Source organism: Zootoca vivipara, chromosome Z2, assembly GCF_965207765.1.
Source record: "Zootoca vivipara chromosome Z2, rZooViv2.hap1.1, whole genome shotgun sequence".
Classification (NCBI taxonomy): domain Eukaryota; kingdom Metazoa; phylum Chordata; class Lepidosauria; order Squamata; family Lacertidae; genus Zootoca; species Zootoca vivipara.
The window spans coordinates 47,124,847-47,152,424 of record NC_142585.1 but is presented as its reverse complement, the minus strand read 5'-3'; the positions used below and the strand labels follow the sequence as shown (position 1 = coordinate 47,152,424).

The 27,578-nt window shown below is 46.6% G+C and overlaps 1 protein-coding gene across 6 annotated transcripts in view; it reads left to right on the top strand.

Moving 5' to 3' along the window:
• The window catches only part of SLC25A25 (solute carrier family 25 member 25), a 51,221-nt gene extending 36,220 nt beyond the window's left edge, over positions 1–15,001 (top strand). For all 6 annotated transcript variants that reach the window (XM_088665311.1, XM_088665309.1, XM_088665315.1 and 3 more), the window contains 6 exons: positions 1,316–1,474; positions 3,369–3,521; positions 3,676–3,783; positions 5,941–6,108; positions 6,608–6,758; positions 10,565–15,001. In XM_088665311.1, the coding sequence (XP_088521437.1) occupies positions 1,316–1,474; positions 3,369–3,521; positions 3,676–3,783; positions 5,941–6,108; positions 6,608–6,758; positions 10,565–10,749 (924 nt within the window). In that variant the 3' untranslated portion in view covers positions 10,750–15,001. The remainder of the gene's footprint in view (positions 1–1,315; positions 1,475–3,368; positions 3,522–3,675; positions 3,784–5,940; positions 6,109–6,607; positions 6,759–10,564) is intronic.
• The last annotated feature ends 12,577 nt before the right edge of the window (positions 15,002–27,578 follow it).

Here is a 27,578-nt window from a genome sequence, read left to right as displayed (position 1 = left end):
TGAAGCAAAGTACAATAATAAGAGAGGCTCACGCCCCCCCCCTTCCGTTCCATTCTAACATACCAACTTAGATGTTAATCCTTCTTCTACTCAGTATTTTTGGCACCTCAGTGGCTGGGTTGTTTAGCAGAGTAATTCCCCCCTCCTTGCTCGAAGCATGTCCAAAACGTAATCCAATTTTTCATCTTAAGAAATGGAACTTGATTCGCCTGCGGAGACAGCGGCCAGGAGAGCGAGACTCTCTCAGGGGTTTTCCATCCAGTGCCCCCCCAGCCCCTTCTTCCGTTTGAATTTGGGGCTGGGTTGTTGGGCATCTGCGGATGAGACTCTGTCTTCCCGTACCCCTCGGGAAGATTTGGGGGGCTATTTACTCCATGTCAGCCTCTAATTACCCCGTGAGACCCGGAGCGATGGAATTTTCAGCCATCTTCTGTGGCGCCTCAAGCAGAAATCCTCTCTTCAGAAATATCCTCTAATGAATTTTATTCGCTGCAATCACATGCAGATGCAGATAAAGCAGATGCAGGTGTTTGAATAGTAAACTACAGTGTTTCCTTGCTAGACGAATGCCCTGTATGACAAATTTTCACTTAACGAATAGGTTTTGCGATCAGAGGTTGCCTCGCAAGGTGATGAGGTTTTCTATGGCTGCCGCTTCACCTTGCGAAGTGTGGCCATAAAAACCTCTGATCACAAAAGGCATTTGTCTAGCGAAAGGGGAACCAGCTGCAGCGCAGGAGGAAGGCAAAGGAAGATCAGCTGAGAGGCGCTGACAGCTGCCAGCGCCTCTCAGCTGATCTTCCTTTGCCTTCCTCCTGCGCTGCAGCTGGTTCCCCTTTGTGTTCCGCTGGTCTCTGCTGGTTGCCACAAGCAGTGGCGGGGCAACCGGCAGAGACCAGCGGAACACAAAGGGGAACTAGTGTGAGAAGAAGGGGGGAAGAAGCTGAGGAACGGAGACCTCCGAAGTCGCGTCCCATGCCGGGGAATGCAGGCAGGAGTCGGCGGCGGCGAGGAGAAGCACTTCTCCCGGTATCCCCATGCCGCCGCCAGTCCCCCGGAGCACATAGGAACGCATTAAGTTCCAATGGATTCCTATGGGAAACCGGGACTCGCTAGACGAATTTTTCGTAGGACGGATTGAGTCCTGTAACGAATTGAATTAATCTTGCGAGGCACCACTGTAGTGCTAACTGTTTCCATGCTCAAATTGTTTAATCTAAGTGCATGATGAACAGATCTCTGAGGAAGTGCTCATGCACACCTAGCACAGCTGAAGAAAATGGTTTTACTAATGCCATGCTTTGTTGCTTTGCAGATTTTTGATGTAGGAGAGAACCTGACAGTGCCAGATGAATTCACAGTGGAGGAGAGGCAGACTGGAATGTGGTGGCGACACCTAGTTGCAGGTGGAGGGGCAGGGGCAGTGTCAAGAACATGCACTGCTCCCTTGGACCGCTTGAAAGTTCTCATGCAGGTAAGGGTGGAAGCTCGGCAGAAGGGTCTTTGTTGTCCTGGCTCCATGAACTTTTCCCCTTAGTTCCTTAGTTTCCTCTTGATTTCAGCAAGGCATTTGACAAGGTGCCCCATGATGTTCTTGTAAAGAAGATGGTAAAATGCGGGCTAGACAATGCTACCATTCAGTGGATTTGGAACTGGCTGGCTGACCGAACCCAATGGGTGCCTCATCAGTGGCTCCTTCTCATCCTGGAGAGTAGGGATTAGTGGGGTGCCACAGGGTTCTGTCTTGGGCCCAAGAGAGAAGAATGCTAATTCTACCAGGGTCAGCCTGGGTTTCCTGACAGTAAGAGCTGTTTGGCAGTGGAATTTGCTGCCAAGGAGTGTGGTGGAGTCTCCTTTTTGGAGGTCTTTAAGTAGAGGCTTGACAGGCATATGTCAAGAATGCTTTGATGGTGTTTCCTGCTTGGCAGGGGGTTGGACTGGATGGCCCTTGTGGTCTCTTCCAACTCTAGGATTCTATGATTCTAGTTCAAGGATATAGGTAGAATATAGTCTTTCCTCTAGAAGCAAGAGAGCTGTAATATATATTGATGTCTGCTTGATTCTGACACCCAGAGGGAAGCCACTCTCAGCCGTTTCTGTGAGCCCTGCTTTTCTACATATGACTTGCAGTTCTGGTTCCCTCCAGAATTTATACTTGTAGTTTTTTGGAAGTTGGGCAGGTCAGGTCAACAACAGCACAATCCTTGGACTGTGCAGCCTTGGCAGAACACGCAATCCCTTTAAACTAGTCTTGGCAGCTCTAGCTGGAAATGAAGTAACCGGTGACTTGCTGTCAGCTCTTACTGTCCTGGGCTCAAAGGACAGAGAAACACAACTGTCATTGGAAGTACGTTGTGAAATGGGGAATTTGGACTTTGCATAGGAGTCACCGGACTAACCCATGCCTTCCTTTCATCATCAGTTCCATTTCCCACTGCTTCCCTTTTCACTTCTTGCTGTTCCATGAGCTACTACCGTATATTCCGGCGTATAAGACGACTTCCTAACCCATGAAAATCATCTCAAAAGTTGGGGGGGCCGTCTTATACACCGGGTACTAGAATCTGCGGTTGCCGCATATGGTGAGGGGGAGTGAGCTCCAAAACGGCCGTGGCGCGTGGCACAGTTTCCCTAACGGAGTCCCTGAAGAAGCGCGCACTGGGAGAGGGCTGCTCTCCGGCTTCTCGACCCAGATTAGCACCTCTTCATCAGCACACGGGGGTGCCTGAAGTGAGGCGGCAGGATAGCAGGAGTCCTAGAGAGGATAGCCCACTCAGCCCAGCCGCCCGAAGCTGCACATGCAGGAACAAAATGGAAGGCTTTCCTGCAAGGAGAAGGCTGTTGTCTCTTTCCTCTGCAAGTGCTGCCTTCTGGGTGGGTGGAAGGAGCCCCGAAACTGGGGGGGGGGGGAGAGAAGCGGCACAGGAGCATAGGAAGTTGCCTTATAGACAGACCACAATATGCCATGGATATACTTATGACATCAGATGAGGAACAGGTGGATTTTGATGGCTTTTAAAGAGAAATTAAAATGACCATATTGAAATCAAATCTGATGTTTCTTTCATTTTTATTTGGTCTGCGGTGCAGTGGAAGAGGGGTAGTCTTAAACGGTGAATATATACCAAACTCTATATTTTAACTGGAAACGTGGGGGGGGGGGTTCGTCTTATATGCCGGAATATACGGTAATTTTGATAATATTGGACTGTAGATAACTGATGTTGAATGGAAGTGTCCCTTTTCCTGCTATACTTGTGAGGGAAGCTAGTTTAAAACTTGCATGTAGATAAGAAAAGCTTTTTTGCCCAAGCAGGAAAACTGAAAATGGGCCTGGATCCAACCAGAAATGTCTTTCTCCTTTTCAGGTCCATGCTTCTCGCAGTAACAACATGTGCATTGTTGGAGGCTTTACCCAGATGATCAGAGAGGGGGGCACAAGGTCACTTTGGCGAGGGAATGGCATCAATGTTTTGAAAATTGCTCCAGAGTCTGCCATCAAGTTCATGGCCTATGAGCAGGTAAAATAATCCGAAGGGCCCAAGGCACAGCGAATGAGATGGTGCTGCTGCTGTTCAGCTAGCATCCCAATGTTGAGGCTAACAAGGGAATAAGAAGCAGGTGTGAATTGTGCAGACTGCTGAATCAAATGACAGAATTCTTTTCTCTCTATAGATCAAGCGATTCATTGGCACAGACCAGGAGGTGCTGAGGATTCACGAGAGGCTGGTAGCAGGTTCATTGGCAGGAGCTATTGCACAGAGCAGCATCTACCCAATGGAGGTGAGTTCCTCCAACTTGACATGAGTCAACAGTGTGATGCAGCAGCTCAAAAAGTCAATGCAATTCTGGGTTGCATCAATAGGAGTATAGCATCTAGATCAAGGGAAGTAATAGTACCACTGTCTTCTGCTCTGGTCAGACCTCACCTGGAGTACTGTGTCCAGTTCTGGGCACCACAGCTCAAGAAGGATACTGACAAGCTGGAACAGGTCCAGAAGAGGGTAACCAAAATGGTCAAAGGCCTGGAAACTATGTCTTATGAGGAACGGCTTAGGGAGCTGGGTATGTTTAGCCTGGAGAAGAGAAGGTTAAGGGGTGATATGATAGCCATGTTCAAATATATCAAAAGATGTCAGATAGAGGAGGGAGAAAGGTTGTTTTCTGCTGCTCCAGAAAAGCGGACACGGAGCAATGGATTCAAGCTACAAGAGAAAAGATTCCACCTCAACATTAGGAAGAACTTCCTGACAGTAAGAGCTGTTTGGCAGTGGGATTTGCTGCCAAGGAGTGTGGTGGAGTCTCCTTCTTGGGAGGTCTTTAAGCTGAGGCTTGACAGGCATATGCTAAGAATGCTTTGGTGGTGTTTCCTGCTTGGCAGGGGGTTGGACTGGATGGCCCTTGTGGTCTCTCCAACTCTAGGATTCTATGATTCCTGAATTTAGCCTTTGGCAGCTGCAGTTGATGTTCTCCTTTCCTTTTGCGTACAACAGACTGCTTTCAAATGTTTTAGATGCAACTCTTGGGGACTTCATTGGTGACATGCCCATCAGAGATACTAACACTTCACTAGCAAAGTGGTCTATTGCAGTGTTCTTCAGCCAGGGGTCTGCCCGGACATTGAGGTCCAGTACCGAGGGCCTTCTGGCTAGGGTGGGTCATTAAAAAAAATGTTGAAAATGTTTCCTCCCTTGATCTTATCTCAGGTATCTCAGGCGTATGGTATAAACATAGTCAAATTTCAAAATTGGGACAATTCGGTTAATATTTAGACCCTGCTCCTAAAGATTGGAATTTTGCCTCACTACGAGTGATAAATATGATGTGTTATTGGAGAAGAAAAACTTGATGCTACCATCAAAACAGCAATGAACAATTACTCTAAATTCCCAAAACAAGAGACAAAGGAGGACTTTGCACCAAAATAGACGTTTAGTGTCATGCATAAAAGCATATTTTAAGCATGATATAAGATGGAGTACATGTACAATGTATATATTGCATAAGGTATAATTTTATTAATTACACAAAATGTAAGAATTTAGCACAATTTATACCAAGTAATTAAGTCTAATGTGATGTTTTGACGCAACACATAATATGAGTGGCGTTTTATTGTTTATGTTTACTTGTTTAGCACACCGTTTGCTTAATTGTTCCATATAATTTTTTCAAAACCATTGGTTTTTCATGTAAATTATCAACATGTTTTCTCTCAAATAAATAAATATTGCAGAAAATAATAGTATGCAACTATTATTGCTCTGCATAAAACCTAAAATTTATGTTTATTAGTTCACAATTTAACATACTGAGAATTAAATGAGTCAAATTCCTATGTTTTTATCACTCATAGTGAGGCAAAATTTCAATCTACCATACGCCTGAGATAAGATCAAGGGAGGAAACATTTTCGGGGGGAATTTTTTTTATGACCCACCCTACTTCTGGTGGATCCCTCATTACGAGAAGCCATGTTACAGGGAACCAGGCAGAGGGCCTTCTCGGTAGTGGTGCCCGCCCTGTGGAATGCCTTCCCACCAGATGTCAAAGTGAAAAACAGCTACCAGATTTTTAGAAGACATTTGAAGGCAGCCCTGTTTAGGGAGGCTTTGAATGTTTAATAGATTATTTTATTTCATTTTTCTGTTGGAAGCCGCCCAGAGATGGGCAGGATATAAATAAATAAATAAATTATTGTTATTATTATTATTATTATTATTATTATTATTATGGTTCCTCAGATGATGTTGGGCCTGCAACATTGGCAAAAACTGGCTGGTAATTATGGGAGCTGTAATTAAACAATGCCTGAGGACCCAAGGTTTACGAACACATAATTTACTAGTTATCGTTCTTTGACTTGGTTCAGGGAAAGTTTGTATTTGCCTGCTTGTTCTATACAGGCTCTCCTGACGCTTCTGTTCTTCTCATGGGCAGGTTCTGAAGACACGGATGGCCCTGCGCAAAACAGGGCAGTACTCGGGGATGCTGCACTGTGCCAAGAACATCCTCACCAAAGAAGGAATGGCTGCTTTCTACAAAGGCTACATCCCCAATATGCTGGGGATCATTCCCTATGCAGGGATTGACCTGGCTGTGTATGAGGTAAGAAGTGTATGAGGTAAGACAGTGCTTCCAGCTCCCAACCCCTCTAGACGGTCCAGAAGGATGTTATGGTCAATGGTGTCAAAAGCTGCTGAGAGATCCAGCAGAACCAGGAAACAGCTCTCACCTTTGTCCCTAGCCCGCCGGAGATCATTGACCAGTGCGACCAAGGCAGTTTCAGTCCCATGATGAGGCCTGAATCCCGACTGGAAGGGATCCAAATGGTCCGCTTCTTCCAGGCGTGCCTGGAGTTGTTCAGAAACCACTCGCTCAATCACCTTGCTCAGGAATGGAAGATTTGAGACTGGGCGATTGTTGGCCATTTGGCCGCATCTAAAGATGGTTTTTTTAAGAAGCAGTTTAATTACCGCCTCTTTCAGCGATTATTCAAAGCTGTAGTATTACTCTCTCCCTACTACACCCCAAGTACCATTATATAGATTCATAAGGGTCCTACTGATGCTTGACTTGACTTGCGAACATTTTCCCCCCCTTCTAGACATTGAAAAACAGCTGGCTGCAACATTATGCTGTGAACAGTGCCGATCCTGGGGTGTTCGTTCTGTTAGCCTGTGGTACCATCTCTAGCACCTGTGGACAACTGGCCAGCTATCCTCTTGCCCTAGTACGCACACGAATGCAAGCTCAGGGTAAGAGAATTTGAGGGGCCCTTGGGTGTAACCTATGATGCAGAAAGCCTGTTGCTGCTCAGCACCTGGTTTTTAGAAATATATACAATCTCTGAACCTGAAGGTTCTACTTCGCCACGATAACTTAGTAAACTAATAGACATTTTCCTCCATGGAAAGACAAAGTCTCTCTTGAAAGCCACCTGAGATTATTTTAAATGTTCAACACATCTTGAGCAGTGAATCCCATAAACAACTTCTGTAGAAGTACTTAATGTTTTTTTGCTCTGAATCTAATCCTAATTTAACTTGGTGATCCTAAACTTCTAGCATATATATGTGTCTGGTGGTGGGTTTTTGCCTCTCCACTCCCCCCCCCACTCCCACTCAACAGTTGTTATTTAGTCGTGTCTGACTCTTTGTGACCCCATGGACCAGAGCACGCCAGGCACTCCTGTCTTCCACTGCCTCCCACAATTTGGTCAAACTCAGGTTCGTAGCTTCGAGAACACTATCCAGCCATCTCGTCCTCTGTCGTCCCCTTCTCCTAGTGCCCTCCATCTTTTCCAACATTCAGGGTCTTTTCCAAGGATTCTTCTCTTCTCATGAGGTGGCCAAAGTATTGGAGCCTCAGCTTCACGATCTGTCCTTCCAGTGAGCACTCAGGGCTGGTTTCCTTCAGAATGGATAGGTTTGATCTTCTTTCAGTCCATGGGACTCTCAAGAGTCTCCTCCAGCACCATAATTCAAAAGCGTCCATTCTTCGGCGATCAGCCTTCTTGATGGTCCAGCTCTCACTTCCATACATCACTATAAACCACATTTGTCGGCAAGGTGATGTCTCTGCTTTTGAAGATGCTGTCTAGGTTTGTCATTGCTTTCTCCCAAGAAGCAGGCGTCTTTTAATTTCGTGACTGCTGTCACCATCTGCAGTGATCAAGGAGCCCAAGAAAGTCAAATCTCTCACTGCCTCCATTTCTTCCCCTTCTATTTGCCAGGAGGTGATGGGACCAGTGGCCATGATCTTGGTTTTTTTGATGTTGAGCTTCAGACCATCTTTTGCACTCTCCTCTTTCACCCTCATTCAAAGGTTCTTTAATTCCTCCTCACTTTCCGCCATCAAGGTTGTGTCATCTGCATATCTGAGGTTGTTGTTATTTCTTCCGGCAATCTTAATTCCGGTTTGGGATTCATCTAGTCCAGCCTTTCACATGATGAATTCTGCATATAAGTTAAATAAGCAGGGAGACAATATACAACCTTGTCGTACTCCTTTCCCAATTTTGAACCAATCAGTTGTTCCATACTGTATCTAGTTCTAACTGTAGCTTCTTGTCCCACATAGAGATTTCTCAGGAGACACATGAGGTGATCAGGCACTCCCATTTCTTTAAGAACTTGCCATAGTTTGCTGTGGTTCGACACAGTCAAAGGCTTTTGCATAGTCAATGAAGCAGAAGTAGACATTTTTCTGGAGCTCTTTAGATTTATCCATAATCCAGCGCATGTTTGCTATTTGGTCTCTGGTTCCTCTACCCCTTCGAAATCCAGCTTGCACTTCTGGGAGTTCTCGGTCCACATACTGCCTAAGCCTGCCTTGTAGAATTTTAAGCATAACCTTGCTAGCGTGTGAAATGCGCGCAATTGTGTGGTAGTTGGAGCATTCTTTGGCACTGCCCTTCTTTGGGATTGGGATGTAGACTGATCTTCTCCAATCCTCTGGCCATTGCTGAGTTTTCCAAACTTGCTGGCATACTGAGTGTAGCACCTTAACAGCATCATCTTTTAAAATTTTAAATGGCCATGTTTAGTTACCCCAAATTTCACCTCTTGCCACCCAGACTAGTCTCCACCAACCTGGCACCCTCCAGCTGTTTGGGCTATAATGTGTGGGCTAGGGCTGTAGTCCAGAACATCTGGGGAAAACCGAGTTGGTGAAGGCTGGTCCAGAAATTAGAACAGTGCTGCTTGGGACATATCCAGTTCTAACTGTAGCACGTACTTAATTTTATTTGCCCTGAATCAAATCCTAATTTAACTTGGTGATCCTAAGCTTCTAGCATATGTCTCTGGTGGTGGGTTTTTACCTCTCCGCTCCACTTCCCCACTCCCACTCAACAGTAGGTAAAGCTTTATAGGTTTATAATGTTGCTAGCATATCTAAGTGCAAACACCTCTTGTTTCTTTGCGTTGAGCTGATCTTGGCATCTGTCTCAGGCTGGCACATAGCCAGTTAGTTACAGAGACGTAATCACAGGCTATTAAATGCCACACAGCAAGTTAAATGTGTGTCTTGGTATGCAGTGTCCTGCCCCTCAGGAATTGAGCTGTGACTAGTAGAGGTCTCCCCCTTCACTTTTCTTGAAAGAAATCTTTGGTCCATTAGTCCCTCAAAGCACTGCCAACAATGCACAAGATAAGCCTCTCTTCTCCACAACACAATACATACAAGCTTTGCTTTTGTTGTTGTTTAGTCGTTTAGTCGTGTCCGACTCTTCGTGACCCCATGGACCATAGCACGCCAGGCACTCCTATCTTGCACTGCCTCCCGCAGTTTGGTCAAACTCATGTTCGTAGCTTCGAGAACACTGTCCAACCATCTTGTCCTCTGTCGTCCCCTTCTCCTAGTGCCCTCAATCTTTCCCAACATCAGGGTCTTTTCCAAGCTTTGCTAATCCCCTCTTTTACTACCCTGACTGCCAAGCTATGCTCTAGCTTGAGGAAAGTTGAACAGAACCTGTCCTTTTTCCTTTCCCAGCCCCAAATACTAGGGGGGCTGGATGAGGATCATTGTTCCAGGTGTTCTCTCCACCTTGCCAGATGAATGAATGAATCTTTATTTGTGTCAGACACCGGCCATAGCAATGGAACAACAATATGACATACAAAGAAAATAAAAAGTCAATTACAGTGGTGCCTCGCTAGACGAATTTAATTCGTTCCAGGACTCAATTCGCCCTACGAAAAATTCGTCTAGCGAGTCCTGGTTTCCCACAGGAATGCATTGAAACTTAATCAATGCATTCCTATGTGCTCCGGGGGACTGGCGGCGGCATGGAATGGGGCTTCGGAGAAGGTCTCCGAAGCCCCGTCCGATGCTGGCTGTGTGTGAGGCGGCGGGGAGAAGCTCTCTTCTCCCGGCCGCCGCCTCGCCCGCCTTCCCCGGCATGAGACGTGACTTCAGAGACCTCCGAAGCCGCGTCCCATGCCGGCTGTGCGCGGTGAGGCAGCGGCCGGGAGAAGTGCTCTTTTCCCCGCCACCTCACCTGCCTTCCCCGGCCTGGGACGTGGCTTCGGAGACCTATGCGCGAGAAGGCGGCGGGGGGAGAAGCGTTTCTCCCTCCGCCGCCTCACCTGCTCTCCCCCCCGCCTGTCACACAGCAGGGATCAGACAGGCGGCGGGAGGAAAAGCGGAGAAAGGAACGGATCCCTTCCTCCGCTTCTCCCCCCTTCTTCCTGCGCTAGTGTTCCGCTGGTCTCTGCCGGTTGCCCCTCACTGCCCTTCCCTGAGATTGTTCTACTCCCACCCCACCCTAGACTCATCCTTCCTGCTTGGCAGGAGGTTGGACTGGATGGCCCTTGTGGTCTCTTCCAACTCTGTGATTCTACTAGCTGACACGGCCACGCGTTGCTGTCCGCCATATGTCAAGAATGCTTTGATGGTGTTCCCTGCTTGTCAGGGGGTTGGACTGGATGGCCCTTGTGGTCTCTTCCAACTCTATGATTCTATGATTACTCTGGCTCTGCCAGCCCTGACATGCTGTATTGTGCCGTCCACAGTCCATGTGACCAGGCTCTTGATGACTGTCTAATGGCTTCTCTTTCAGCTTCAGTGGAAGGAGCGCCACAGGCGACAATGAGGAGTCTCTTCAAGCATATCCTGAAGACAGAGGGAGCCTTTGGCCTTTACCGGGGCTTGGCTCCCAACTTCATGAAGGTGATCCCAGCAGTGAGCATTAGCTACGTGGTCTATGAGAACCTGAAGATGACTCTGGGCGTGCAGTCGCGGTGACCAGATAGTTCCTGGACCCTTGAACTTTTTCAGCAAAATCTTGGGGCTCCGACCCCCAGGGTGTGCCGCCATTTCATTCTGTGAATGTGTTGAATGACACTAAGCTGATCAAACGAAGCTGTGAAAATCCCAGATGGGGCGTGTTGGGGAATGAGGAGGTCTTGGGCCTTTCTATTGTGTTGCTATTGAAAGCTCTGTATGTGTTTGAAACAATCATTTGGCAGCCCTTCCCACGTGCAAGGGACCAACTGGGAATTGAAGGAAAGGGTCTTGAGTTGGCTTTTAGCGCAGTGGAGAGGAAATGAACAGAGTCTTTCAGCTGAAGAATGTCTCACCTTCCAACTTGCTTGAAAGAGCTTCTTTCTGTTGAGTTGTCAACTCTTCTTCGCCATGGTTTTTATTCTGCAAAAGACCTGCCTTAGGTAGCAATGGCTGCTGGGCCAAAATATTTTGCTGTTTACATGAATTTTTTTGGATAGGAGCAATTATTTTTTCTACTTTGAAATCCTGACGCTGCAGTGTCAATTCAAACCAAGGCTTCAGGGTGCAAAGCCAGTCCCTGCTGAGTCTGAGCGTTAGTTTCAGGTTAGCCAGACAGAGTTTAAAATATTTTTATTTAGTTTCTGTGTTCCTGTAAAACCGCTGGCAAAATGCACTTTATAACAAAAGCAGAGTCTGCATGTCTGTGTTTGCGTGCTGGAGTAGCTGAGAGGACCTGGCACGTGCCATTCTGCACATTTTGAATGGCCTGACCAAGGAACTGGGGAACTGTGTTGCCGTTGGCCCAGTTTCTGCATCTGAGCTCTCTGCAGCTTGGCACAGGCTGCGGAGAGGCCACTTTTGCTGCCCAGGTAGCGTTTTGCATGGTTCTGCCAAGTGCTCTAGGTAGCAAATTCTCCTTGAAACTTCAAGCCTTGGGTTGCTTCATTCATGCGTAGAACTTTATAGTTTGATGCTAGAGTTTGAATTAGGTTTGGGTGGGCTGGTGGACTTACGAACTTTGGACAAGGAAAAAATGTTGCTATGGGGAACAGACCAGGTTAACTGACAAATGTGAAAATGGTAGCCTTCATTATGTTGTTAGACGGGAGCGGTCCGCTTCTACAAGGTGCTTATCATAGGGAGAAGGGAAGCTGGTGGCTGCCATATCTCTGACTTGACCAGGCACCCCCAAACTGTGGCCCTCCAGATGTTTTGGCCTACAACTCCCATGATCCCTAACTAACAGGGCCAGCGGTCAGGGAAGATGGGAATTGTAGTCCAAAACATCTGGAGGGCCAAAGTTTGGGGGTGCCTGGACTTGACTGTTTCAAGGGCTCATTTTCTTTGTCCGCTAAGACTTCTTGGGGTCCAGGGGACCCTTGACGAGGACCAGCATCACATTCCGTTGTTGTTGTTGTTGTTGTTGTTGTTTTGCTGCTTTCAAAGCATATTTATTTTGTATTTATTTAAAGACAAAAGACTTAACTGTCACACTATTTTTGTAGACATGTTTCAATCGAGTTACTTTGTCCTTGGCATTCTGTATTTTTGTACAGGTCTCATATTTATGTTCTCAAAAACGTTTTGCACATTTTCAGTATCGTCCAATAAAAGAATAATTGCAAAGTGGACCCCCTCAGAGGTCCTTATTGCTCCATTTCCTTTTCGTGTCGCCTGCCTGCCTGCCCTGCATCTGGGTTGACTGAGAGCCTCGGTCAAGAAAAAATCCTTTTGTGGGGAAAAGCCTTAGGAGAGTGGTGGGTGGTGGGGAATGAAAGGCCCTTGTTTGGGGTCTGCCTTACTTTGGCATCGCCTCATCATTAGTGACTTTATTTTTAGGGGTGTTTGACGAACCACAAACTAGATGTATGTTTGTTTTGGCAAAAAAAGGTTAATAATGAAAAGGGCTGATTGGACTTGGGAGAGAAAAAAATAAATCTCAGGGAGAGAAAAATCACAAAATGCCCATTTTTTCTGTTGTGCAGAAGGAAGTTTCTGCTTGGAGCTGAGCTGCTGCTGTTTTCTGTACTGGCACATCTGCCTGCCTGCTGCTCCTTCTCCAGGGGCAGGAAAGCGCACTGTGAAGAAGCAGATATCCCTGAAGGCTGCAGCGGCTCAGAGGGCCCTGCTGCTGCTACTCTGTACACAGAAAGCCTTGTGCAGCAGAGAGCAGCTTCCTCTCCCCCAAATCTCTCTGGGCCTTAAGTTGGGTCTGTCCACTAGGGTGGGTCATTAAAAAATTTCCAAAAATGTTTCCTCCCTTGATCTTATCTCAGGCGTATGGTATAAACATAGTCAAATTTCAAATTTGGGACAAATCGCTTAATATTTAGACCCTGCTATTGCACATTGAAATTTTGCCTTGCTACGAGTGAAAAAAACGTAGGAATTTGACTCTTTTAATTCTCAGGATGTTAAATTGTGAACTAATAGACATAAATTTTAGGTTTTATGGAGAGCAATAATAGTTGCATACTATTATTTTCTGCAATATTTATTTAAGAGAAGACATGTTGATAATTGACATGAAAAACCAATGGTTTTGAAAAAAAATGATATGGAACAATTAAGCAAACGGTGTACTCAACAAGTAAACATAAACAATCAAACGCCACTCATTATGTGTTGCGTCAAAACATCACATTAGACTTAATTACTTGGTATAAATTGTACTAAATGCTTACATTTTGTGTAATAAAATTATGCCTTATGCAATATATACATTGTACATGTACACCATCTTATATCATGCTAAAAAGATGCTTTTATGCATGACACTAAACGTCTACTTTGGCGCAAAGTCCTTCTTTGTCTCTTGTTTGGTGAATTTAGAGCGATTGTTCATTGTTGTTTTGATGTCACGTCTTTTCTCTCCAATAACTATCCTAGACTAGGATCTATCCTAGATCCTAGTCACCTCCTACTAGTAACCTCCTACCATTTTTCATGTAAATTATCAACATGTTTGATCTTAAATAAATAAATATTGCAGAAAAAAAATAGTATGCAACCATTATTGCTCTACATAAAACCTAATATTTATGTCGATTAGTTCACAATTTAACGTATTGAGAATTAAATGAGTCAAATTCCTATGTTTTTATCACTCGCAGGATAAATCTGTAGGAGCAGGGTCTAAATATGAACCGATTTGTCCCAAATTTGAAATTTGACTATGTTTATACCATACGCCTGATATAAGATCAAGGGAGGGAATGTTTTCGATTTTTTTAAAAAATGACCCACCCTACTGTCCACTGCTGCTTGGGGAGAAACTGCCTGTCTGCCTTGAGTTCATATCTCAGTCGTGTGTCTTCCCCACCCCTTTTGTGAGTCCCTCTACCCTTGGGAGCACCTCCTCACCACCTTTGGTGGCCTGGAGAGATTTCGGCACATACAAATCAATGCAATATGAACTCTCTGTGTAGCTGTAACCTTAATATATGAAGGGCAATACTAAAAAAACAAGAAGCCTGTGATGGTAGGGGAAAGGCATATGAACCGATCATTATCTGAGGCCCTTCTTTGTGTGCCTCTTCCATGAAAGGTCCAGAGCAGGCACCCCCAAATTGCGGCCCTCCAGATGTTTTGGCCTACAACTCCCATGATCCCTAGCTAACAGGACCAGTGGTCGGGGAAGATGGGAATTGTAGTCCAATACATCTGGAGGGCCAAAGTTTGGGGATGCCTGGTCCAGAGGGTTGCAACATAAGAATGGGCCTTTTCTGCGTTGGCTCCCCACTTGTGGAATGCTCTCCCCAGGGAGCCTCACCTGGCGCCTTCATTATACAGTGGTACCTCTACTTATGAATGACTCGACTTACGAATGTTTCTACTTACTAATGGACCTCCGTCCGCCATCTTGGATGCAGTTTAGACTTACGAATGCAGTTTCTGACTTACGAATTTTTAGATAGGGTTGCTTTGACTTACGAATTTTTTCTCCCAATGCATTCCTATGGGATTCGACTTACAATTTTTTTCGACTTACAAATGTGCGTTCGGAACGCATTAAATTCGTAAGTAGAGGTACCAGTGTATATCTTTAGAAACCAGACAAAAAAGTTCCTGAATAACCAGGCCTTTGGCTGATGAACATTTTATGGCCTTTTAAATGTGTTTGTGGGAGGGTGCGTGTGTGTTTGTTTTTGTTTATTAAAGTCGTTTGTGTTTTCTTTTTACGTTGTGAACCGCTCTGTGATCTGAGGATGAAGGGCGGTATACAAATTTAATTAGTAACAATAACAATAATAAAGGTTTATCAAAGATGCTGGTGGCTTCCTTGTTTTGTTTTGTGTTGAGTTGGGAGTCCGTGGCTTCAAGGTGTGCACGCATGCATCCTTCACCCAAACAAGTTTGCATTTACTCACACTCGATTACAATAAAAGCTTCAGTCATTGATAAGTTTCACATGATTTGAATGCCCTTCAGTTGTCTTCTGTGACTTTCTAAAGCAGGCATCCCCAAACTGCGGCCTTCCAGATGTTTTGGCCTACAACTCCCATGATCCATAGCTAAGAGGACCAGTGGTCGGGGATGATGGGAATTGTAGTCCAAAACATCTGGAGGGCCGATGTTTGGGGGTGCCTGCTCTAAAGTGTCAGCCCTGGCTTGAGGCCCATATTTCTGTCACAGAGGTGCACTTCTTAAGGGTACATGGAAGGAAGTTGCCTACAAAGATCATTTAGACAAGGAAATGGACACATCACGCTGCTCCTGTTGACTTGGTACAGTTGAATGAGGTTTGGGATTTGATTGTCATGGGTAGCCTAATTAGTTGCATATGGGAGAGAAAAATCAAAACTCATTAATAATAATAATAATAATAATTTATTATTTATATCCCGCCCATCTGGCTGGGTGGCTTCCAACAGAAAAATGAAATAAAATAATCTATTAAACATTCAAAGCCTCCCTAAACAGGGCTGACTTCAGCTGTCTTCTAAAATTCTGGAAGCTGTTTTTCTCTTTGACATCTGATGGGAGGGTGTTCCACAGTGCGGGTGCCACTACCGAGAAGGCCCTCTGCCTGGTTCCCTGCAACTTGGTTTCTCGCAGCGAGAGAACTGCCAGAAGGCCCTCGGTGCTGGACCTCAGTGTCCGGGCAGAACAATGGGGGTGGAGACGCTCCTTCAGTTACACTGGACTGAGGCCATTTAGGGCTTTAAAGGTCAGCACCAACACTTTGAACTGTGCTCGGAAACGTACGGAGCCAATGTAGATCTTGGTCTCGGCGGCTGCTCCCAGTCACCAGTCTAGCTGCCGCATTCTGGATTAGTTGTAGTTTCCGGGTCACCTTCAAAGGTAGCCCCACGTAGAGCGCATTGCAGTAGCCCAAGCGGGAGATAACCAGAGCATGCACCACTCTGGCGAGACAGTCTGCAGGCAGGTAGGGTCTCAGCCTGCGTACCAGATGGAGCTGATAGACAGCTGCCCTGGACACAGAATTGACCTGCGCCTCCATGGACAGCTGTGAGTCCAAAATGACTCCCAGGCTGCGCACCTGGTCCTTCAGGGGCACAGTTACCCCATTCAGGACCAGGGAGTCCTCCACACCTGCCCACCTCCTGTCCCCCACAAACAATACTTCTGTCTTGTCAGGATTCAACCTCAATCTGTTAGCCGCCATCTATCCTCCAACCGCCTCCAGGCACTCACACAGGACCTTCACTGGCTCTGATTTGAAAGAGAGGTAGAGTGTGTGTCGATTGTCTGTGGTGGTCTGTTTCAGATGGTTCATCAGAGGCCAGTGTCATCTGTTGGGACAACCCCACCAGCAGTGGGCTGAGGAAAAAGGTTTTACCATGACCTTTCTTCCACCATTTCATATTTGCGTAACTATGAAATGTGGTGGAGATGCACCTTGCATTGTGTTTGTTGCAAACCACTGCTTTGGTGTCAGTGAAGAGAAGCAGACATTGTAAATTATAATCTGGTGCAAAAAAAGGGATTAGAGAAGCTGGTGGGCACCCTAGTACCCTGTTTCTCCTAAAATAAGACGTAGCCATAAAATAAGCCATAGAGGATTTTCAAGCATTCAAGGAATATAAGCCATACCCCAAAAATAAGCCATAGTGATAGGCAGTTTAACTTTGTAGGTTAAACCAGGTATCCCCAAACTGCGGCCCTCCAGATGTTTTGGCCTACAACTCCCATGATCCCTAGCTAACAGGACCAGTGGTCGGGGAAGATGGGAATTGTAGTCCAAAACATATGGAGGGCCGAAGTTTGGGGGTGCCTGGGTTAAACTGTACCGTACTTAATAATAATAATAAAGACACCCCCTGAAAATAAGCCATAGTGTGTTTTTTTGAGGAAAAATAAATATAAGACGGTGTCTTACTTTTGGAGAAACACGGTAGGTCTCTCTGGGCCTCAAGGCCCGCGGGTACCACATTATTGGATTTGTAACTGGCTGGCTGACCGAACCCAAAGGGTGCTCATCAATAGCTCCTCCTCATCCTGGAGAGAAGTGACTAGTGGGGTGCCACAGGGTTCTGTCTTGGGCCCAGTCTTATTCAACATCTTTATCAATGACTTGGATGATGGGCTTGAGGGCATCCGGATCAAGTTTGCAGACAAACGATGAATTTTAAGAAGGAGAAATGTAAAGGACTACACTTGGGCAAAAAAAAAAAAAAAATTGAAAGGCACAAATACAGGATGGGAGACACCTGGCTTGAGAGCAGTACATGTGAAAAGGATCTAGGAGATCAAGTGACCACCAACTTGACATGAGTCAACAGTGTGATGCAGCAGCTCAAAAAGCCAATGCAATTCTGGACTCCCATCAATAGGAGTATAGTATCTAGATCAAGGGAAGTAATAGTACCACTGTATTCTGCTCTGGTCAGACCTCACCTGGAGTACTGTGTCCAGTTCTGGGCACCACAGTTCAAGAAGGATACTGACAAGCTGGAACGTGTCCAGAAGAGGGCAACCAAAATGGTCAAAGGCCTGGAAACGATGCCTTATGAGGAATGGCTTAGGGAGCTGGGTATGTTTAGCCTGGAGAACAGAAGGTGAAGGGGTGATATGATAGCCATGTTCAACTATATCAAAGGATGTCATATAGAGGAGGGAGAAAGGTTGTTTTCTGCTGCTCCAGAGAAGCGGACACGGAGCAATGGATTCAAACTACAAGAAAGAAGATTCCACCTCAACATTAGGAAGAACTTCCTGACAGTAAAAGCTGTTCAAGAGTGGAATTTGCTGCCAAGGAGTGTGGTGGAATCTCCTTCTTTGGAGGTCTTTAAGTAGAGGCTTGACAGGCATATGTCAATAATACTTTGATGGTGTTTCCTGCTTGGCAGGGGGTTGGACTGGATGGCCCTTGTGGTCTCTTCCAACTCTAGGATTCTATGATGATGATGATGGCAATTGTAGTTCTACGACATTAGCTTGCCCAAGGTTGGAACATTGTCCTAGTGGGCTTTTTTCTTACTCAGGCAGTATATGCACACATTGTACAGGAGAGGGAGCCCTTTGCATAGACTTGTTCAGCTGAACTGATCCACCAATCTGCCTCTGAATTTACTGGAGGAGTGGGACAAGCAACAGAAAAGGGTTATCGGCCTCAAACCCAGCTGCTTAACGGACTTCTTAATGCCAATGTGGGAAGGAGGAGAGTGGACTAAATGAACTTTCACTTACCGTAGAATCATAGAATCCTAAAGTTGGAAGAGACCACAAGGGCCATCCAGTCCAATCCCCTGCCAAGCAGGAAACACCATCAAAGCATTCTTAACATATGGCTGACAGCAACACGTGGCCGGGTCAGCTAGTAGAGAAAGGTTGTTTTCTGCTGCTCCAGAGAAGCGGACACGGAGCAATGGATTCAAACTACAAGAAAGAATATTCCACCTCAACATTAGGAAGAACTTCATGACAGTAAGAGCTGTTCGACAGTGGAATTTGCTGCCAAGAAGTGTGGTGGGGTCTCCTTCTTTGGAGGTCTTTAAGCAGAGGCTTGACAGCCATATGTCAAGAATGCTTTGATGGTGTTTCCTGCTTGGAAGGGGGTTGGACTGGATGGCCCTTGTGGTCTCTTCCAACTCTATAATTAACTCTATGATTCTATGATTCTACTAGCTGACCCGGCCACGCGTTGCTGTCAGCCATATGTCAATAATGCTTTGATGGTGTTTCCTGCTTGGCAGGGGGTTGGGCTGGATGGCCCTTGTGGTCACTTCCAACTCTATGATTCTATGAAAATCAATAATCAAACCTTAAATGTTTAAAGGTCAACACTCTCTTTTCCACTCACTTCATCATTGTTACTTTGTACAAAGTCAGGTAGAAACCTGAAAATGTGAAGTCTAGCCCTCGTCTGATTATACTTCCATGGTCTAGCTCTAGAAAGTACATCAAAGCCGAAGAGAAAATAGCAGTTATTTAGGACCCTGGGATGATTCCTAACTCCTGGTGATGAAATATGTTGTCCACCACAGCTCTAACTTAACTTGCTCGCTAAAAATGCTGGAACACAGGAGCATCCAGGCTGGAAGTTGGACGTTTACAAGAAGCCAGGATCTCTCAGTCCCAACAGGTGGAGGTGGCTGAGCCTGGGTACCTGAAAAAGTGCAGGTCTTGCTCAGTATGCCATTTGGCGCTGCTTCAACGCTCGCCCTGCCTTCACTGCCCCTGCTTTGCACCATAAATGTTTTTGCCTGGCTGAAATATGTCCTCGGACTCTGACGGTGCCTCTTGCTGGCCATGGCAGAGGCTACAGAAGGATGTCCAAGTGTGCGTAGAACAGGGTGATGACTTTTTTTACAACCTCATTTCCCTGTATCATAATTTGATGAGCTTTCATTAAAGATTAGATAAAACCTGACTCTCAAAGAGATTTGATCAAAAAACCCTCATGCACAAAATGATTTAAAAAAATTTATTGATCCGTTTTTGGACCATTTTTGAAGTCACTGTAAGCAGATATAAAATTGAACCCAAGCTTGAGAGTCACATATATACAACATTATATAGGGTCATCAATCACACAAGGAAGCTTTTTTTAGCTGCAGTAACAGTATAGACGCCGCTAGAGGGCGATGTTTTGCTACTTCTCCTGTAGGTTCTTTTCCCAGCATGCCCGGGCAGGGTCTGCTGGCTGAGTTTTGAGGTCTCCAAAAGGGGCTTTTACCTTGTGCAGGTGTGACATTTGTATACCCTATGTTGCTGAGAACACTCCCCATTGTGGAATGTGGCGTTGTGTCCAAATTTGATACGAAATGTATATAGAATTGTTCATACGATTTTATGAAATGGTAAAACGGCATACCAAAAAAATGAAAAACGGTTTGTGCGTGACCTTTTTAAATATAATGGGCAAAAGTTCATCCATTTGTGCTACAGGATAATTTTTGAGAAAAAAATTGAAAAAGTCATCACCCTAGTGTAGAAATTGCCTACCTGTAAGGAAACAAAATTAGCATTAGTTGCTCAACTACTTTTGCCTCTTGCCCCACTCCCCATTTGCATGTGGCCTGTGAAAGGTTACTCGGAAGAAAATGCAGCCCTAAGGCTGAGAAAGGGTCTCCTACATGCGGACAACTTAAGCAATGGATCATAGCTGAGTAGTTGAGCACATACTTTGCCTCCAGAAGGTCCCAAGTTCGATCCCTGACATCTCCAGGTAGCAATAATACGTGGTAGCAGGTGATGGGAGAAACCTCTTTCTGTCTGAGCTCCTGGGCAGCTGTCAGTCACAGTAACTGGCTTGCTGGACAAATATTTGGTTAGATGGTTCGGCAGATTCTGATGGTCCTTAACTGAATTGGGAGGGGTGGCTAATACGCCCAGAGGACAGAATCACACTTCAATGACCTGAACAGATTAGACAACTGGGCCAAAGCAAACAAGATGAATTTGAACAAGGAGAAATGTAAAGTACTACACTTGGGCAAAGAAAAATGAAAGGCACAAATACAGGATGGGAGACACCTGGCTTGAGAGCAGTACATGTGAAAAGGAGCTAGGAGTCTTGGTAGACCACAAACTTGACATGAGTCAGCAGTGTGATTCAGCAGCTAAAAAAGCCAATGCAATTCTGGGCTGCATCAATAGGAGTATAGCATCTAGATCAAGGGAAGTAATAGTACCACTGTATTCTGCTCTGGTCAGACCTCACCTGGAGTACTGTGTCCCAGCTCCCTAAGCCGTTCCTCATAAGGCATCGTTTCCAAGCCTTTGACCATTTTGGTTGCCCTCTTCTGGACACCTTCCAGCTTGTCAGTATCCTTCTTGAATAGTGTGATAACTGTGATTGTTGTTGTTGTTTAGTCGTTTAGTCGTGTCCGACTCTTCGTGACCCCATGGTATGATAGCTCATACCAAAATAAAAAACTTAGTTGGTCTTTAAGGTGCTGCTGAAAGGATTTTTTTTATTTTGTTTCGACTACGTCAGACCAACACGGCTACCTAACTGTAACTAGAAATATTGACCCAGTTAGACCAACGATCTGACTCAGTGCAAGGCAGCTTCCCTGGATCCTAAGATCTCAGAATCTGGTTCAAACCCGATTAGCATCAAGCAGCAGTTTGTTCTGCTCTGTGCTGACACCCCTCCGCTGGCAAGCCCTCTGTAAGATGCTGCCTTGCAGGGTTGGTAAACATGTATAGCCTGCTACTCAGAAGCACAACCGTGGCCTCTATGTGCTTGTCGGACTCCACTGAGGTCTTTCTGTTGCCCTCTCGAGTCTCTTGGTGGGACTATCGTGCTTTGGCCAAAATTTCCGTGCCTACTGCTCTTCCCCTGGTCTAAGTTTGATATACACTGAAGCTCTTTCATAAGAAGTTCACCTGAGGGAAATCGATGCTCTTCGGAGCCAAATATTTGCACACAAGCTCCTCCATACTCCGCAAGGCTTGTAACCCATGAAACAGGCCATCTTCTGTGATTCGGGTAAGCACAGATTTATGACGAGTTTGGCGGCTGCCTGGAAATGTGGATCCCAAGGTTTTGGTTTTTAAAATAAGAATCAAGTTCCTAGTCCTTGGCATTGTGGCACTGCATCGGACACCATGAAGCCAGCAGCTGTAAAATGCTACTCAACCACCTAGGGGCGCAGGTGGCGCTGTGGTCTAAACCATTTAACGTCTTGGGCTTGCCGATAATAATAATAATAATAATAATAATAATAATAATAATAATAATAATATATTATTATTATTATTATTATTAATTCCCCGCCCATCTCGCTGGGTTTCCCCAGCCACTCTGGGCGGCTTCCAACAGAAATATTAGGTAAAGGTAAAGGGACCCCTGACCATTAGGGTCCAGTCATGACCGACTCTGGGGTTGCGGCGCTCATCTCACATTATTGGCCAAGGGAGCCGGCGTACAGCTTCCAGGTCATGTGGCCAGCATGACAAAGCCACTTCTGGTGAACCAGGGCAGCACACGGAAACACAGTTTACCTTCCCGCTGTAGCGGTACCTATTTATCTACTTGCACTTTGATGTGCTTTCGAACACCTAGGTTGGCAGGAACAGGGACCGAACAACGGGAGCTCACCCCGTCGCGGGGATTCGAACCGCCGACCTTCTGATCGGCAGGTCCTAGGCTCTGTGGTTTAACCCACAGCGCCACCCGCGCCCCTAACAGAAATATTAAAATGCACTAATTTCTTAAACACTAAAAGCTTCCCTAAACAGGGCTGCCTTCAGATGTCCTCTAAAAGTCGGGTAGTTGTTTTTCTCTTTGACATCTGATGGAAGGACATTCCACAGGGCGGGCGCCACCACCGAGAAGGCCCTCTGCCTGGTTCCCTGTAACTTGGCTTCTCGCAGCGAGGGACCCACCAGAAGGCCCTCGGCACTGGACCTCAGTGTCCGGGCAGAGGCGATGGAGGTGGAGATGCTCCTTCCGATCAGAAGTTCGGCAGTTCGAATCTACGTTGCTCTGTCCCAGCTTCTGCCAACCTAGCAGTTCAAAGGCATGCCAGTGGAAGTACTGTAGATACAGGGCCATCTTAAGCTCATCGGGCGCCCTGGTGCAGGGATCCCTCGGGCGCCCCCCACCCCTACTCCCCCCTCTTTAAAAAAAAGGAAAAAGGAAAGCTCTTACCTTCCCTGGAGGCGCTTGCGCCGGAAGGCCTCGGGGCTTCCCGGAGCCCTCCTGCTGGCAGCGGAGGTCAGATGGGCGCGCCATGGAGCCAGCAGGGAGAGCCTCCCTGGCACAGCATTAGGGCCCAGCATGCCGGACGGCGGGGGGAGCCTCACGGCGGCCCCCGCACCTCACAGCTTCTCATGGCCCTGTCTGTCTCCCATGGGACTGGAGATGCTGGATTGAGTAGAGGAGGGGGCGCTGCTGCTCCACACAGCCTTCCTCCCTTCTCCCAGCGGGCCGGGTGCTTGGCGGGCCCGGGCCGCGACAGGGCCTTCCCGGCTGTCTCCTGCGACTCCGGTGCTTGCTGGATCCACGCGGCCTCCCCCCTTCCTTGGGTGGGCCGCAGGGCAAGGAACATTCTTCCTAATGTTGAGGTGGAATCTTCTTTCTTGTAGTTTGAATTCATTGCTCTGTGTCTGCTTCTCTGGAGCAGCAGAAAACAACCTTTCTCCCTCCTCCATATGACATCCTTTCATATATTTGAACATGGCTATCATATCACCCCTTCACCTTCTCTTCTCCAGGCTAAACATATCCAGCTCCCTAAGCCGTTCCTCATAAGGCATCGTTTCCAGGCCTTTGACTATTTTGGTTGCCCTCCTCTGGACACGTTCCAGCTTGTCAGTATCCTTCTTGAACTGTGGTTCTCTCTGTGAGAGGGGACAGCGGTGGTTGTTGTATGTGAACTCCCCTCCTGATGTGGTGGGGCTGATGATGGGGGAGATTGCTGCACCATTTTGTGATCATAACCCCCCCCCTCTTCCAGGCTCAGCAGTCTTTTTGCGCTATGCCATACACACACATTCATGGCATCCTCTCCTCCATTCTCTTCTGAGAATGACAGATGCCAACAACACACACCCATGACAGCCACTACTGTATGTGACCTGAGCCATCAGCACAACTCTCATTAGCCCCACCAGCAAGCATAACCAATGGTAGGGGACGATGGGAGTAGTGGTCCATCAACATCTGGAGAGGGTGTCCACACCTGGGTGTCCACACCTGGGCGTCCACAAACTTGTGGCTTGCCAGAGGTTGCCGAACCTCAACCCCCATTGATAGGAGTTGGAGTCAAGCAACATCTTAAATCTTTGCCCATGGAGTTTTCTTAGCAGGGATACTGGAGTGGCTTGCCAGTTCCTTCTCCAGGTGGATCACATTTGGTCAAAACTCTCCGCTATGACCTGCCCATCTTGGGTGTCCCTGCACGGCATAGCTCATAGCTTCTCCCTGGAAAAGACCCTGATGTTGGGAAAGATGGAGGGCACAAGGAGAAGGGGACGACAGCGGACGAGATGCTTGGACAGTGTTCTCGAAGCCACCAACATGCTCCAAGACTTTGGCCACCTCATGAGAAGAGACTCATGAGACTCACCTCATGAATATTGGTAGACCCCAAACTTGACATGAGTCAACAGTGTGATGCAGCAGCTAAAAAAGCCAATGCAATTCTGGGCTGCATCAATAGGAATATAGCATCTAGATCAAGGGAAGTAATAGTACCACTGTATTCTGCGGACACGGAGCAATGGATTCAAACTACAAGAAAGAAGATTCCACCTAAACATTAGGAAGAACTTCCTGACAGTAAGAGCTGTTTGACAGTGGAATTTGCTGCCAAGGAGTGTGGTGGAGTTCTTTGGAGGTCTTTAAGCAGAGGCTTGACAGGCATATGTCAAGAATGCTTTGATGGTGTTTCCTGCTTGGCAGTTGGTTGGACTGGATGGCCCTTGGGGTCTCTTCCAACTCTAGGATTCTACGATTCTACTAGCTGACCCGGCCACGCGTTGCTGTCAGCCGTATGTCAAGGATGCTTTGATGGTGTTTCCTGCATGACAGGGGGTTGGATTGGATGGCCCTTGTGGTCTCATCCAACTCTAGGATTCTATGATTCTATGAAATGTCCTAACAACAAAAATGTCCTTTGCTCTCTTTCAGAGAAGGCATTTAAGCAGAGGCTCAGAAAGTTGTAGATCCTGCATTGAACACATCTCTCTCTCTCTCTCTCTCTCTCTCTCTCTCTCTCTCTCTCTCTCTCTCTCTCTCTCTCTGTGTGTGTGTGTGTGTGTCTGTCCGTGTCCCAACTCTTTGATTCTGCAGTTCCCTGATACAATGCAATGTAACTGTTAAAACCAAAACAAAAAGCCAAGCTTTGGATGGTTTGACCTTCCTGGATGAGGACCTGTTAGTCACGCATTCCATCCCCCCCCCCCGGTCTTCCTGCGTCCCTTTCCCTCATCCATGAATAGAGTCTTCATCCGTCCAAAGGCAGAAAGACAACACCATCTCTCACATGCACCTTCACCAAAAGGCCCTCAGTAATATATCCCCCCCCCCCTCTTTTTGTCGTTGTTGCTGTTTTGGGTGGTGGTGGTGGTGGAGGGAGTAAACATATGAATTTCCAAACGCTTTTCGGTGTGGAAAATGTTTGGATTTGAACAGGAAGCTGCGGAGAAAAGGCGTATAGGTCGAAATATTAATGAAGGGGTTTTCTTTCCGTTATAAAGGCCTCCATTGAAAGGATTTCAAAGGAAGCAGGGGGTGGGGGAAAAATATATGACTCTTATGGGACCCAGAGTTTTTATCTGCCAAGCCCGAGGGCCCGGTAGGAATTTTAAATATATATATTTAAAGGGTTGGTCCGAGAGGCAGAAGCTGATGTGGCAGAGAAAGTTTAGAATTAAACTGTTATGAATATGGAAAACAAGGTGAATTTAGGCTTATTCATTTATTTATTGGACGACAGAGGACGAGATGGTTGGACAGTGTTCTCGAAGCTAAGAACATGAGTCTGACCAAACTGCGGGAGGCAGTGGAAGACAGGAGTGCCTGGTGTGCTCTGGTGCATGGGGTCACGAAGAGTCGGACACGACTAAACGACTAAACAACAGCAAATTTATTTATTTATTCATTTATTTATTTAAACAGAGCAAGTTCCGAGGTATTCATTTCTGTTGTAGTCTTGCATCAGGGGTGGAGAACTACTTAAGATGTTGTTGTTGTTTAGTCGTTTGGTCGTGTCCGACTCTTTGTGACCCCATGGACCAGAGCATGCCAGGCACTCCTGTCTTCCACTGCCTCCTGCAGGTTGGTCAAACTCATGTTGGTGCCTTTGAGAACACTGTCCAGCCATCTCGTCCTCTGTCGTCCCCTTCTCCTTGTGCCCACCATCTTTCCCAACATCAGGGGAGTCTTCTCTTCTCATGGCCAAAGTCTTGGAGCATATTGGTGGCTTCGAGAACACTGTTCAACCATCTCATCCTCTGTCGTCCCCTTCTCCTTGTGCCCTCCATCTTTCCCAACACCAGGGTCTTTTCCAGGGAGTCTTCTCTTCTCATGAGGTGGCCAAAGTCCAAGAGCCTCAGCTTCAGGATCCGTCCTTCCAGTGAGCACTCAGGGCTGATTTCCTTAAGAATGGATAGGTTTGATCTTCTTGCAGTCCATGGGACTCTCAAGAGTCTCCTCCAGCACCAGAATTCAAAAGCATCCATTCTTCGGCGATCAGCCTTCTTGATGGTCCAGCTCTCACTTCCATACATCACTACTGGGAAAACCATAGCTTTGACTATACGGACCTTTGGAGCAGGAACTGGCAAGCCACTCCAGTATCCCTGCCAAGAAAACTCCATGGACCCCTCTGTACACAGGTGAAAATATACTATATGCGCATTGCTCTGCCTACTTTAGCCTCTGACCCTCCCCACCAGTCAGTGGCATGTGGGGCCCCCAGAAGGTTGCACAGAAGAGAATGTAGTGCTTGGGCTGCAAAAGTTCCCAACTCCCATCTTTAGACCGCCACTCCTGTTGACTCCAGCCAAAACATCAGGTTGGCAGGGTAGCCCTGTTGTCCGACAGCCCTTCACATAGAGGGCTGCCTTCTGTGAAGTAGGGCACCTGGCCTCCCAAGCAGAATCGCCTTTTCAGGAGGCCCAGAGGAAAGAAGGTGGCAGTCATTTATCAAGGACTTGGATGATGGTCCTGAGGGCATCCTGAGCAAGTTTGCAGACGACACCAAATTGGGAAGGGTGGCTAATACCCCAGAGGACAGGATCACACTTCCAAATGACCTTAGCAGATTAGACAACTGGGCCAAAGCAAACAAGATGAATTTTAACAGGGAGAAATGAAAAGTACAAAAGGGCAAAAAAAATGAAAGGCACAAATACAGGGTGGGTGACACCTGGCTTGACAGCAGGACATGTGAAAAGGATCTAGGAATCTTGGTAGACCAGAAACTTGACATGAGTCAGCAGTGTGATGCAGCAGCTCAAAAAGCCAATGCAATTCTGGGCTGCATCAATAGGAGTATAGCATCTAGATCTAGGGAAGTAATAGTACCACTGTATTCTGCTCTGGTCAGACCTCACCTGGAGTACTGTGTCCAGTTCTGGGCACCACAGTTCAAGAAGGATACTGACAAGCTGGAACGTGTCCAGAAGAGGGCAACCAAAATGGTCAAAGGCCTGGAAACGATGCCTTATGAGGAACGGCTTAGGGAGCTGGGTATGTTTAGCCTGGAGAAGAGAAGGTTAAGGGGTGATATGATAGCCATGTTCAAATATATGAAAGGATGTCATATAGAGGAGAGAGAAAGATTGTTTTCTGCTGCTCCAGAGAAGCAGACACGGAGCAATGGATTCAAGCTACAAGAAAGAAGATTCCACCTCAACATTAGGAAGAACTTCCTGACAGTAAGAGCTGTTTGACAGTCGAATTTGCTGCCAAGAAGTCTGGT